Source organism: Convolutriloba macropyga, chromosome 14 (genome assembly GCF_964194025.1).
Source record: "Convolutriloba macropyga chromosome 14, txConMacr16.3, whole genome shotgun sequence".
Lineage (NCBI taxonomy): Eukaryota > Metazoa > Xenacoelomorpha > Acoela > Convolutidae > Convolutriloba > Convolutriloba macropyga.
The window spans coordinates 38,351,426-38,366,757 of NC_134481.1; the positions used below are offsets into that span (position 1 = coordinate 38,351,426).

A 15,332-nucleotide genomic window follows, 5' to 3' on the forward strand; every position below is an offset into this window, starting at 1 on the left:
AGTAGATGGAGTTTCTTCAAAATCCATTTGAGCCAGTAAAACAAAATCGTCAAAAAACGCAAAAATTAGCCCGAAAATCAGCAACATACATTAAAACCTCCGAATTATCATAAAATTCATATGAATTTCTAGAAACGTTCAAACCACTACGGAAACCATCCTAAAAACAAAACAAAATCATTACAAAACCTCCTAAACTTAATAGAAAAAAATACTTTAAAATGCCGCACGTGAACAAAAAATTTCGCTCGCTTACAGAAGTTTTTGCACACCTCAATTTCTCGCTCTCTAGAAAACAGCGATATGAACAAAAAACCACTCTCTTTTCGCTCCACTTTTCATTTTGTTCAGCAACCAAAATCACTAAATTTTTTCACGTGTTTCATTTCCCGCTTCATAATTCACTCCAATAAAATTGATTAAAACAAGGACTTCTCCAATACTCCTCTTCGAGTCGTAAAATACAGCGCTCCAATACAATTCAAATTCTTTGAATTGTAAAATAGGAGCGCTATAATAGCCGGCTGAGAAGATGAGGGCGGCTATTAAAAATACTCACAACTTTTATTTGAGAACAATCAATCAACTTCAGCATGAATATGTAAATGTACAGATTATTCATACTTTTTCGCTTTGACTTGAAGCAATTTACACAAGCCACCAAACCAACTGATTAAATTATGCTTTCTATTTTTGGTCTTATCTATTTTGTATCTGTCGGCTTTTCTTTACAGCTTAACTAGATGTTACAGATTTTCAAATAACTAATTGCATGCATACAAAAATAGAAACGCTCAAATGCAGACATCACATTTTTCTTTACTCTTCAAAAAATTTACGCCATCGGATTCAGTTTCTTCACCGTTCCGGAAACAGCGAAGGACAAATTGCATTCCTTGATCACTTTCTGAACCTCGCCTCCAATTTGTTCAGCTTTAATTAGGTTGCAACAAAAGAAGATCATTTTACGACTTTATTAGCTCTCTTACCACACACATCAACAATATAATGGCGAGTTAAAATATATATTCACATTTTTGATATTAAGAGATGAAATCAAAGGATATTATATCGTAGGCCAGCCTCAGCAATAATAACAAAAAGCGGGATTTTTACAGAACAGAAATATACTCAAGGGGAAGTCGCAATCCGTAAAATAATTCACAATCGATCCACAAAAGCAAGGAATGAATGAAGTTGAGTTTCCCTTTATAATTATCCATTATTCGCATTTTTGCTGCATGAAATATCATAATCTCGCACAACATGAATTTCAGACGCAGCTAAATTGAACACCATAAAACAAAGAGCCCGAAAATAAATTAACTCAGCCAATTTATGTTGTTTCCCTTCCCACATAATTTGTAAATTTCTGATTATAATGATACCTCAGATCCACAACCCCATATAACCCACAACCACACCCAATTCTCAATTAAACTTCATTACCTAATGTTATAAATTTGTTTCTTCACGTGGGTGGGTGGGTTCATAGTTGGGAGAGAGCCCAAATCACTCCATATCTGAGAACCGTTTATGATTGTGTTTTTAGGTGAAATCTTTTCATGAAAGTGGAGATAGCTCAAAAAGGTCACGTGAACCAATTAACTCACGAAACAATCACAACGCATAAAGTCTTCACATTTAGTTCAAATAATTCACTCAGTCTAATCGATTTTTAGGGAAGGAATCAACTAAACTCAGTTTAAAAAACTGAAGTCATAATTCAATATATTAAGGTGTCAGGAACTCTGAAAGCTACGAATATAAACAATTTTCACAACAGCACGATAAAGGTATTAAGTCATATAGCAAAGCCAACAGGCCCAGTAGTTAAAGTAATAATTCTATACAAATTTTTAATCAATCAACAAACGATAATCACTAGTTAGCCCCAATGACAATGACGACAAACTACATCAACTCAACAATAGTCCCAAGTCAAGTCAAGTCCAGACATGACAAGCTTTTGTTCATTTAGTAGCTCTTAAATTCACACCAGCAGTTGGCAACAGTCTAAGTTGTTTCCGCAATTCTAGACGAAACAATTTTTGTCTCTCTCGGTCTACTTCTTAGCCTTGTTCTGGCCATTAGGTGCTGCAGGAGCTTTTGTTCCTCTAACAATTGAAGATTTGTTTTTGATGAAACCTTTCTTCTTACGATCCGTCTGAAGCAACAACATATTGATCAACAAACAACAAATACTCTCTTTTTGCTTCAGCTCTCCAATGACATCGTAACGTTGAGAATGAAGACTTCGTTTTCATTAAAAACTAAAACGACTATTGGAGGGAGCCATTGTTGGTGCTTTCCCTAAAAACATTTTCTGCACAATTTTGCGACTCAAAAGTGGCTAGCAAAATTAAACAAAAGCAACCAATCAACGTCGGTTCACTTGCCCTCAATTGACTAGTGAGCGGCTCTCTTCATTAGTACCTAGCTGCAACTTAGGGAGGCAAACTTTAGCCTAAATTAGGGGCAGGTGGGTGAGCATCGGTGGTAGGCGAGCGAGCGGGGTTACGGGTGGAATGACGTGGAGGGGGTCATGTGGTGGTGGTGATGGGGGTAAAGTGGCCCACCCTCCACACAAGGAATTTACGTCTCCCAAACAGTTTCAGTGAATCACATACTTAGAGACTAGGAAGCCATGAGGCTTTGAGAACTTAGTGCCTTACAGTCTGTACCTGTATATCCTGTTTTCGAGGAAGAGAACTTAATGCACTACGGTCTGTACCTGTTTATGCTGTTTTTGAGGAAGAGAACTTAATGCGTTAAGGCTTGTACCTGTTTATCCTGTTTTTGATGAAGAGAATTCAAATAACCAGGCAAAAACCATCAGAAGAAAACTCGGCAGTACAAAAAATTGAATAAGACCAGCACCACTAATATAATGGCTACAACTTTCCTTTGAGAGCAAATAAAACATAGCTGGCACATTGCCAGAAAATAGCCGCAATAGCTTCGTAGATCTGCAGTCTCACAGAAAAAGTAAAAAGACGGATAAAAAAATTCATCTTTTCATTGAAGGCAGACATGTTATATTTTGATTAAAAATCTGTATAATTTTTTGCTGCCTGTTTCAGCTGCTCTCTAATAACCTTCATTTAGAGTGACACACACCCACTTGACCTTATCTCTTTGAATTAAAGTGATTTTTATGAGGTAAGTCACGTGTGACCAAGAATTTATTCACGCAAATGAGCAAAAAAGCTCGCTCCACTGAGAGCGAAAAATGATGTCACGCACGCACTTCAGTTGAAATTGCATGAACGAATGAACAAAAAGCATATTTAAAGTGGTTGTGACGTCATATGGTCGTAACGAAAATCGCGCGACGACGATAATAGCCCCAGCTAACGCTGTGCAACTATTAAAAAGACGTCCACGGCTAAAATAAATCCTTTTTTCTCAAACCTTCCTTCGAGAGACATTAAACAAGGAAACAATAATGGAAATCTTTTCGCAGGTTTCCCTAGACCTGACCTGTTTTACCCGTCACATTAAGCAAAAAAATCATTGCATTATGACAACAAATTGCATTTGTTAGGATTCCAAAAAAAATTGGAGTCGTCCTTAGAACACTTAGATGAATTTGAATAACGCATTAACTGGAGTTATTTACTGACGCTAGAGTTCAGGTTGTCCAAATCTTCAATGGTAGGGGGTGAGACGGTACAAGGTGTGGTTCCAATTGCAAAAGAATATGAAACAGTAGGCACCATGACGGAGGCGAACGAATTGGTTCGTGATTTCCCAAAAAAGAACTGTCACCAGAAAGCGAACATCTTGTTATTGGCAGTAGTATAATAGGCAAGCTTGAAATGGACAAATCTATACCAATCGACTGCGCAATTCATGCTTATCGAGGGTCCACTACCAACGAAAATTGATGAAATCAATAATCTTCGATTCTCTAATTTTTAACCATCGATTCCCTATTATTTTGCACAAAACTCATCAAAACTGACATTAACAATTTTGTAACATCATTATTTCTTGACCTATCAAAAGTTTTTGATTAAATCAATTACGACATTTTGGATATCAAGTTAGGCAACTTAGGTTTTGATGAGAGCTCAAAAAATCTCTGTAGTTTCGCTATAAACCACCGCCAATCCCTTATACTACAAGATTCCATATCAGATGAACTAATGCTTCATCGAGGTGCACCAAAAGTACTTGGCCCGCTCTTATTTAATCTCTACATTAATGAAATGGCAACAAGAGTTGACAAAGAAACTGAATTTATACAATATGCTGACGATGCCGTTATTTTAACTTTTGATACCTCCATTGACAAAAGCAAGATCAAATTAGAGCAAAATGCAAACAACCTTATTCGATATTTTCATGAACATCACCTCACAGTTAATACCTCTAAAACTGAATTCATGATATTTGGTAAGAGCAAAAGAAAAGATTTCAATGAACAGATAATTATAGATTCAATTCCAATAGACGAGAAACCTGAAGTAAAATTTTTAGGGGTTCACTTGGACAGCAATTTAATTTTTCAAGAGGAAGTGAAAGAGATCCTACGAAAAATGGCCCGAGGAATAAAAACAATTTATGCTATTAGAAAATCGATTCCACATTAACTATTGATACTTGTCTTGAATGCCCTGGTATTAAGTCACTTGCACTACTCAGCAGTTATCATTCACGCAATTGAGCAAAACTTAATAGTATCTCTTGAAAAACAGCTTAACTGGTCATTACGAGCAATCTTTTTTAGAGAAAAATTTGAATCTGTTCAAGATATGAAATGCAGTCGGAATATACTCCCCGTAAAACTCTTAAGAACAAAAAATTACATACTTTTGGAAAATGGAAAAAAAACAGTTACGACCTGTTTTTTCACCAACAACAGGACGTCCCTTAATCAAATGGAATCTTCATGAGTCTATAAGGACAACAAAGTTGTTCTGGGACCAAAAATTTTCCTCTACCATAATGCAAAACTCGTTTGTTAGATTAGCGATACTAGATTGGAATGAACTACCAAGTGAAATTAAAATCAAAAAAGACAAAAAAAGTTTCCCCAAGCAACTTAGAACTTTTTTCTGCTCAGCTAACAAAATGAACCCTTTTTGTGGAAGGTTACTTGTTCAACATGGCGTGACTTTAAATTTGGAGAAATGAATTAGAACTATTGTTTACTGGTTGGGTTGACATTATAAACTTAATTGATTTTTTATTTTGCCATTTTGGGGCAACAGTGGGAGGAAAGGTGGGAGGTGGGTTTTTGGCTGCACGGGGCCCTTACGGCCTGAAGGATGTGCAGGTTGTGGGGATGAGGGGTGAAGTGAGAGGGGGCTGATGGAGGGGGGGGGGGGGGTCAAGCTCTAAGAACCGCCCTTCACACCATAAGTATAAGTCTCCAAAACAGTTCGAGCTGAAAGGCTCTAAGAGCACTTAATGCCCACTGGGCGCTACCTGTTTATCCCGTTTTTGAGGACGAAAAGTCAAATGAGTCAGACGAAAAATCTGTCACGCGAAAAATCGCATTAAAAAAGACCGACAAGACTAATATAACTGCTACAAACTTCTTTTGAGAGCAATTAATAACTCGGTCTATCAACTTTTTTGAGTCTTCATTAAAATAGCATTTTTCAAAATGAAACATACGACATCTTCAGTTAGTCCAGCCGCACAATTCCTCCATTTCCTTGCTCATCAGGCAACCTTCTGTACGACCTTTTTAAAATCGTAACCTTGGATTCATATTTGCTCTCTAGTAAATTGAATTTATGCCAAGCTGCAGCAATGCTATTGATACAGGAAATCAAATTCTAAAGTCTGAACAGGAATAATGTAATTCACAGGTAATTTGAGTGTTTTGGACTAACCTTCTTACTAATGTATCGGAAGTTCTTGCGAAGCTTCGAGAATCTAGGTCGTTTAAGAGCAGGGATCCTGTTGTCGAGAGGCTTCACTTTGAAGATGCGAACTAGCCAGTGCTCAGAAGTGAAGGCCTCTTCCATGTGTTTGAAAGAAATGTCCTTCCGTCCAATCTCAGCCCCACGAGTACGATCATAGCCAGCGGGCATTCGGAAATCGAGCTGAAGCAATCATTAGTCAGGTTTATAGTTGTTCAGCATTATATTAAGAGGACAGCACGAAGTTTAATAAACATACCCAACAGATTGCCGGAAAATAGCCGCCGTTGATTCCAATAAGCATGATTGGGATTGAACGAATAGAAGATATTGAAAAAAAAAAGATTTTTGAACAAAAAATTTTTTAAGTCCGATTTATTTTGATGGCGTTTCGTAGTTGAACATACTTCTGTTTCTTAGAGAGAGGCTACAGGGGCTAATATCAACACCAATAAGCATAAGAGATGGTAACTAAGACTTATAGGAACGACTTTCAAATAGCGGGCATCTAAAATTGGGCTTTATGGGTTTATCCCGTTTCTATTACTGACTTCAATTTTTTATACTGCCTCTGTTCATTTTGAATTGCTTTGCTGAGCAACTGATGTTCAAATTCACTATTAGCAGAATGAGAGAAGAGAGAAACTAGCCTAGAGAAGTCAAAAACATTTCACGCAAAATGTCGAAAAAGCGGCAAAATGGTAAAGCGAAAAAAGTTCGACGAAGTAAAAAAAAATGGAGCGCAATAATAGCCGGCTGAGAAGATGAGGGCGGCTATTAATACCCGGCAGATTGCCGGAAAATAGCCGCCGTTGAATCCAATAAGCATGATTGGGATTGAACGAATAGAAGATATTGAAAAAAAAAAGATTTTTGTACAAAAAAATTTTTTAAGTCCGATTTATTTTGATGGCATTTCGTAGTTGAACATACTTCTGTTTCTTAGAGAGAGGCTACAGGGGCTAATATCAACACCAATAAGCATAAGAGATGGTAACTAAGACTTATAGGAACGACTTTCAAATAGCGGGCATCTAAAATTGGGCTTTATGGGTTTATCCCGTTTCTATTACTGACTTCAATTTTTTATACTGCCTCTGTTCATTTTGAATTGCTTTGCTGAGCAACTGATGTTCAAATTCACTATTAGCAGAATGAGAGAAGAGAGAAACTAGCCTAGAGAAGTCAAAAACATTTCACGCAAAATGTCGAAAAAGCGGCAAAATGGTAAAGCGAAAAAAGTTCGACGAAGTAAAAAAAATGGAGCGCAATAATAGCCGGCTGAGAAGATGAGGGCGGCTATTAATACCCGGCAGATTGCCGGAAAATAGCCGCCGTTGATTCCAATAAGCATGATTGGGATTGAACGAATAGAAGATATTGAAAAAAAAAGATTTTTGTACAAAAAAATTTTTTAAGTCCGATTTATTTTGATGGCATTTCGTAGTTGAACATACTTCTGTTTCTTAGAGAGAGGCTACAGGGGCTAATATCAACACCAATAAGCATAAGAGATGGTAACTAAGACTTATAGGAACGACTTTCAAATAGCGGGCATCTAAAATTGGGCTTTATGGGTTTATCCCGTTTCTATTACTGACTTCAATTTTTTATACTGCCTCTGTTCATTTTGAATTACTTTGCTGAGCAACTGATGTTCAAAATCACTATTAGCAGAATGAGAGAAGAGAGAAACTAGCCTAGAGGAGTCAAAAACATTTCACGCAAAATGTCGAAAAAGCGGCAAAATGGTAAAGCGAAAAAACTTCGACGAAGTAAAAAAAATTGGAGCGCAATAATAGCCGGCTGAGAAGATGAGGGCGGCTACTAATACCCGGCAGATTGCCGGAAAATAGCCGCCGTTGATTCCAATAAGCATGATTAGGATTGAACGAATAGAAGATATTGAGAAAAAAGAATTTGGTACAAAAAATTTTTTTAAGTCCGATTTATTTTGATGGCGTTTCGTAGTTGAACATACTTCTGTTTCTTAGAGAGAGGCTACAGGGGCTAATATCAACAACAATAAGCATAAGAGATGGTAACAAAGACTTATAGGAACGACTTTCAAATAGCGGGCATCTAAAATTGGGCTTTATGGGTTTATCCCGTTTCTATTTGTGACTTCAATTTTTTATACTGCCTCTGTTCATTTTGAATTGCTTTGCTGAGCAACTGATGTTCAAAATCACTATCAGCAGAATGAGAGAAGAGAAAAACTAGCATAGAGAAATCAAAAAGATTTCACGCAAAATGTCGAAAAAGCAGCAAAATGGTAAAGCGAAAAAAAGTTCGACGAAGTAAAAAAAAATAGGAGAGCAATAATAGCCAGCTGAGAAGATGAGGGTGGCTATTAATAAAGATAACAAATTTGTGTTAGAGATGTTCTCAAACAAAGGATGCTTTAACGGTACTCAAGATTACTTGTTTTGACAGACTTATAGTGAGTTTTCAATCGTTTCTGAGTAGTAGAGAGTGAAACACAACGCATTTCTTGTCTACCTCTTAATTTTTCTCGCTATTTGAAAATTCACTTTATGAAAACACTTTCTTCACTTTCTTCCAGAGAAAACAAACTGTAACAAGGCGGTTGCATTTTGATTGAGAATGTATACCTTTCGGCTGCTTTTATTAGCTGCTCTCAAATAACCTTCAATTAGAGTGGCACGCACTCACTTGACCTCATCTCTTTGAACTAAAGTAAAAAAAAGTCCATTTCAGAGTGAAGAAGTCATTTTTTGGAGTAGGTAAGTGACGTGTGACTAAAAACTTAATCACGCGAATGAACAAAAAAACTCGCTATACTAAGACTAAGAGTGGAAAATGACGTCACGCACACACGAATGAGCAAAAAGCAGATTTTAAGCGATTGTGACGTCACATGGTCGTAACAAAAATCCGACTAAATAAAAAAACATAGCGGGACAAGTTCTGAAATGCAAATCAAAGAAATTTCATTGAAACACGTTCGTGGAACAATACATTTCGACTAAATGACTAATTTTACTCATTTCAAAACAGTACTTTCGCACCGTAATGAGTTTCATGGATCCATGGACACTCTAACCAACCTTTTTGGGTTGCAATTCATAGTACAAACGTAACCGACTAAACGTCGTAAGAATTGCTCTCGAACGACAAGTGGGAGCTCTAATCAATTGCAGCCTGCTTCAGTCGGGGGGGGGGGGGGGGGGGGGCTTCAAAAACCGGGGGGGATCAATAGTGGGCTTCAAAAAGCAGGCTGCAATTTTTGAAGCCCACTATTGATCCCCCCGGGGGGATCAATAGTGGGCTTCAAAAACCACATTAGTGGTTAAGATATACCACTATTAAGATTTAAAGTGAAAAATGGCACCAGTTTCGGCGCAGTTTTCATTTGACTTTGAGTATTGAATTGCCGCCAATTGAATTCATCTGCTTCAAATTGTGATTGAGAGAGAATTTTAGATCACGTCAAACGCAAAAAGTCAAAGGCGTAAAAGTCACTCGAAAGGTCAAAATTGTCAAGCAAAAATTTTGCATAAAAAAACGACACACACGTTTACAATAATTGCTATGAACTTCGTTCAGGAGCAATTAATTAAAATCCCCAAATGAGATCTTATAACTGACCTGTACTTCTCCGAATCTGTAGTAGGACATGAGATACATGAGACAGTTCAACATGGTGTCAGAGGCCTCATTGTCCACTCTATAGCTGCCCGCGTCCGAAAAGTAGTTGCTCTCCTAAAATTCACATCAAAATATAGCCTTGCTGCAAATAACAGAATACGGTTTGTGTGAAATCACCAGAGCTTAGATATACTAGCTTTCGTAGAGCTAGAAAAATAGTTTTACTTGCATGGATTGGTTAAAGTAGAGTTGAAGCGCAGCAGAATGAAAAAACAACATACCCGACTACCGTCTGGTGAAGTGCTCTCGAACAACTGTCGAGCAGTTCTCTTTGTTAGGCGATAGCTCGCGCTTAGGGATACTAGGTAAAGATGAACGGAAAACGCGGAATAAGGGAGAAGAAAAGGGGGTCCAACAAGGGGGGCCTGGGGGTGAGTGAGCGGTGAGGGTGTCGAGCATCGAGGGAAAGAAGTTGAAATAGATTCCAAACCTCCAAAAAACGTCATTCATACCATGAATTTATGTTTTCTCAACGATTTCGGCGAATTGCACACTTAGTAGAGATTAGTAAAGCTCTAAAAAGGCTGCTCAGTCACTTAATGACTTTAATCGTTATCCGGTTTCTGAGAACGAATCAACATGCTCAGCCGAAAAATCGATCAAGCATGAAACCGCATTAATCCTAGCAGGCAGACTAAGGAATGTAGCTGAGAAATAGACATGCTCGGCGTAGAACATAAAGAGAAATAGATACAGATACGAGTCAATGGCATGGCCAATCGAATAGCTCTCGCTGTCTTTCTTGAACTGACCAAGAAAGACAGCGAGAAGCATAAAATCAGAAAAAGGTAAAAACAATTTTAAAAAAGTCAAAAATCAGCAAAAAAATCACATCCACTTTTCTCGATCTCTCTAAAAATTGACATGAACAGAATAACCCTCTCTCTGCTCTTCAATTCGTTCAGCCGTTTGACTAAAACACTCAGTTTTCACATGCGGCATTGACTTTCACATCCTGTTTTAAATACACTCCAATGTTATCAATAAACACATAGCCGGAAGAATTCTGCCGGAACCGACTCGAAGTATAAAATTGACGAATCTCACTGACCGAATGCATATCCTTCATATTTATACTATACATATTGTAACAATAACAGATTAATAATGAGAAAAGTAACTGACAAAAACCGATATAGCAGCTGATAAAATTTACTCGAGCCTCCAAAACATTATTGGCAAAGAACTTGAAATGCAGGACGTTAGCAACAAAAACATTACAAAGTAACAGACCATCTAAAAAATGTGTTCAGAAAGAGAAAACCAAGGAACGGCAAAGATGACGAAATCGAAAAAAAAAATATTCTCAAAATCTAACAAAATGCTGAAATGCACCGTTCAACGCATTATTCTTAAACAAAAATTATAACTTCCGCTTGACAACCATTCAAATCGCGGCACAGAAACATTAAATCACAATCAACAAAGGCAAAGAATAAATAACCTGAAAAAAGATAAAAAGATGTATAATCTATTTCACTGAACATCTAGGCCTCATGTATCACCTCATAGTTTCTACGCATATAAAAAAAACTCTTTAATTCAGAAATCGTAAAGAAAAACTACAGCGAGAAAAAGACGGCAAAATTCGATCAAAATTACCCAATTTTTTATTCAAAAACAACTCAACATGAACAACAGTCAAATTGAAGGACAAGCAAAACTGCCAGAACAACTGCTAGAAAAAAGGAAACAGGGCAAAAGGGTAAAAAAAAACTGAAAATTGAGTCTTAAAATAAAATATTTGATTCAGACGGTTAGAAATCTTCCCCCAAGCACTTTTTCTAGTTAATAAATTTCAACAAACACTTTAAAAGTTAAAATATGAAACTGCCTTAAAAAAGCCGCACTGAATCAAAAAAAATTACTCCCTTAGCAAATTTTTTAACGTCTTTCCTCACTTTCTTTAAAACAACGATATGAACAAAAAACTCTTTCACACACACATACATATACACACACACACACACACACACACACACACACACCCTCTCCCTCTCTCCCTCCCTCTCACTCACTCACTCACTCACTCACACACACACACACACACACACACACACACACACACACACACACACACACACACCCTCTCCCTCTCTCTCCCCCTACCCCTACCCCTCTCTCCATCTTTCTCCCTCTCCCTCCCTTGCTCGTTCGCTCGCTCTCCCTTGCTCTCTCTCGCTCGCTCTCCCTCTCTCTCTCTCTCTCTCATCTTCAATTCGTTCAGCCGTTGGACCTAAGACTTAGTTTTCACATGCGGCATTGACTTTTACATTGATAAGAAAACATAGCCATAAGAACTCCGGAAGCGACTCGTAGGAAAAAAAATTGACCAATAATTGGCATAAATAATTCCGTACTTTCACTTTGAAACAATATGAAAATGAAAAACAAAAAAGTCAACACGTTTAAATGTCAGTTTTGATTCATTAAACGACTATAAATTGAAAGAAAGACCCAACAAAAAATTCAAATACAAATAACAGGTGTAAGGCAAAGCAATTAAAAAAAATCTCTGCAAAATTCAACGAAAGTTAGATACAAATAAAGGATAAACCGCCAATATGCTACTTCCAAATCATTATTTTTAAAAAATGTATTCACTACTACTTCTGGTCAAGCAAGCACCAATCCAACACCTTGCCAATTTATACAAAAAAACGAAGAACGAAAAAGAAACAGAGAAAAAATTGAAAATTTGTATTATTATTTGTTATTAAAATGACCTGACTAGCTTCCAGCGTCGTCCAGCAACAGCTTTAGAAAAGCACTGAATAAAATTCGTAAGTAATAAGCGTCTATTCAAATTCCACACAAAGCAGTAAAACAAAAAAAAAGCGAAAAACTGCGAAAATTCGTCTAAAATCAGCGCAATAGCTGAAAAATCTGTAAATTGGAATAAAATTCATATTAATTACCAAGCCTTAATCAAACTTCTAAACGAAAAAAAAGCTTTTGAAAACCCCGCACGTGAACAAAAAACTTCGCTCACTTAGAAACGTTTTGACACCATAATTTCTCGATCTCTCTCGAAAACAGCGGTATAAACAAAAAAAACACTCTCTTTTCGCTTCACTCTTCAATTTCGTTCAGCACCCAAACCACTCCGAAATTTTTCACGCGTTTCATTTTCTGCTTCATAATTCCACTCCAATAAAAGTGATTAAAAAGTGATAAACTTCTGCGATACTCCTCTTCGAGTTGTAAAAATAGGGCCGCTATAATAGCCGGATGAAATGAGAAGGGCGGCTATTAAACAGCAGCTATTTCAGCAAATGGCACGAAAAAATTCTAAGAATATGTAAAAATTGGTCAGAAGAACAAATTCAATTGTTAGCAGCACACTGCGCATCGAACTCACAACAATTTTACAGAATGCTGACTAAAAATTAGTTTTGTTTTCACCGTGCAACAAGCAATAAACTGAATCTGATACATGACAAGAGTAAACTTTTACAAACGAAATTGTTCATTACTATCACGCCATTGCATATTAAAAGTAACTAGCTGTAAGGGGGATTAAAACAGAGAGAACCTTGCAACACCTGTAGTTGAAGATACCGACGAGTTGAACTTTTTTCAGTAATCGATTTAAGTTTTAGAATAACAATGATGCATTTTGTTATCCAAAAAAACAGTGGGCCGAAATTGCCATAATGTTAAGACAAACTGGCATAAAGCTACAGAATCTCTTTACCAAAACGTTTCCAACAAAAACGATGAGTATCTATCTTAAAGACAGTGACCTGATTGGAAACAAATTGTATCTCGACTGAATACATTGTTTGAACTGTTAACCACAGGAAAGTTTAATTAATAGAGAATGCTGAAGAAAAATAGACAAGTAGCTTGAGAACATCTACAAGTCACTAGAGCATTTATACGGCAAACATTTATTGGAATAATAAAAGGTCGAAATCAGCATTGAATGTTTCATTTATTATCTCTCGTGTATTCAGCAAAAAAATAGAGAGCCCAGCACCAACTGCATGACCCAAAAACCTTCTTTCGAACAATATAGAAAAACTTTGAAAAATTGATGTAGAATGCAAATTCAATTCTTAAGCTAAGTAACTTCCGATGCTAAAGGGTTAAAACTTTTCTAATGCCAAAACGCCTATTTATATTTCAGCCTTAACAGCTCTACAGTGAGGATTATAGAACCAAAAATGATTAAATGTAGATTAAACGACGAGTAGCTTATGAACGACTCTGATAGGGTTCCGATTCCATAGTAGCCTGTTTCGCCGGGTGAGTGTAGTATCGTGGCAATACGTTTTGCTATAGAGCATAAAATGATTTGAGTAGAGCTTTTATAGACCACAAAGAAGATTCAGCTAAGGTTGCATCAGAATTTCAGCAACAAACTACAGCGCATTACAGCGCAAATACAAGCTACAGTTAGCCTCTTAAATTCTGAATAAGAGCAATTTAGACCACGAAAAATCCTGAAGTCCAGCTTACAGATGTCAAAGCGTCAGAAAAAAATCGATGAAACAAAAGATCGCATGAGAAAGACCAATCGAAATAATTAGTTAGCGCAATTAAGTAGATCTGCTCAATTACAGACTTTGGAATTAGAGACAGACCTTAATTTCCTGAGGGTGTTCTCCTTCAGCAATTCTGACCATCCAGAGAAACTTGTTGATATCATCACCAGAGTAGCCAATCAGACCACCAAAGATCACAAGGACATAGTCCACATCCAAACTCCTCATTATCTCATACGCTCTTGACTCGTTAGAGGACATAGCCTGAAATATTACTACACTGCCAGTTAACACTTAGAAATAAATTCATAGTTTTTAGGACAAATGGGGCAGAACAGTGGTACAAAATTTTAGTAAAAGTGAGATGCGACTTCATTATTGTTATTGGGTTTGAGGCCAACGATTTCATTTGTAAAGCTCCGTTACAGTTCAGTTTATCTTTTTATTGAGCAAATAGGATTGAAGTGCACTTCAAGATTCAATCAATCGTTGATGTTCTATCATTTTTGCACTCTTTTGTATGGTTTAAACAAATTAAGCTTTTATTTAAAAGCAGAAAATGGGAGGCTAATTTAGCTAAGATTCAGTACTACTATCATTGGCTGTAGTTAGCTTAAGCTTAGGGAATCAATCATCCCTGCCTAACGATGAGGTGCCGATCCACCAAGCCTTTTACCAGTTTTCCGTTTCTCGTCGCGGTCAAATCTGTTAGATGAATATACTCTCCAGAAGAAAAAGACAAATTGCATAAGAATTGCTACAATTATTTCAAGATCAATTGGATAGTATTTTCGAAGCTAGAAACAGACATATGGGAACCATAACATATATGAGCACCATCAATCTGGTCTGTATATTAGTTAGTCTATGTTTGACTAGCAGCAAAAAACGCTTCAAAACTCACACATATCTATTTTGAGCAAACATGCAAAAGTACAATTTAGTTAGACACAGATCTATCTGATCAGATGTCGCAGGCACTGCAAGTTACCGTCTGGAATCTAGCAGTTTACTCTTCAGTCTACTCTCTCTCTCTCTTTTAGCGTTTTAATTCTAAGCATTTAACAGGGCCACCCGCTGTTAATGTAAGCACGCTTCCAAGGTTAAACACTGCACCAGAAGTACGATAATAGAATCATACTAATGTTCACTTTTGCGATATATCTCATCTGTTGCTTCAAATATTCACGTTTTAGCTTTCATAATATCAAACTGTGTTGTATTGTTGTTTGTGTTCATTTAAAAGAGGTGCATCTATTAAAAATAGGTGTCATTAAAAGTACCATAATAA

The 15,332-nt window shown here is 36.9% G+C and overlaps 1 protein-coding gene across 1 annotated transcript in view; it reads right to left on the reverse strand.

Moving 5' to 3' along the window:
* Positions 1-960: 960 nt before the first annotated feature.
* The window catches only part of LOC142353270 (dolichyl-diphosphooligosaccharide--protein glycosyltransferase subunit STT3B-like), a 45,037-nt gene continuing 30,665 nt past the window's right edge, over positions 961-15,332 (reverse strand). The window contains exons 9-12 of the mRNA XM_075405501.1: positions 14,141-14,305; positions 9,492-9,605; positions 5,850-6,062; positions 961-2,167 (exon numbers count right to left, since the gene is read on the reverse strand). Of these exons, the coding sequence (XP_075261616.1) occupies positions 2,066-2,167; positions 5,850-6,062; positions 9,492-9,605; positions 14,141-14,305 (594 nt within the window). The 3' untranslated portion in view covers positions 961-2,065. The remainder of the gene's footprint in view (positions 2,168-5,849; positions 6,063-9,491; positions 9,606-14,140; positions 14,306-15,332) is intronic.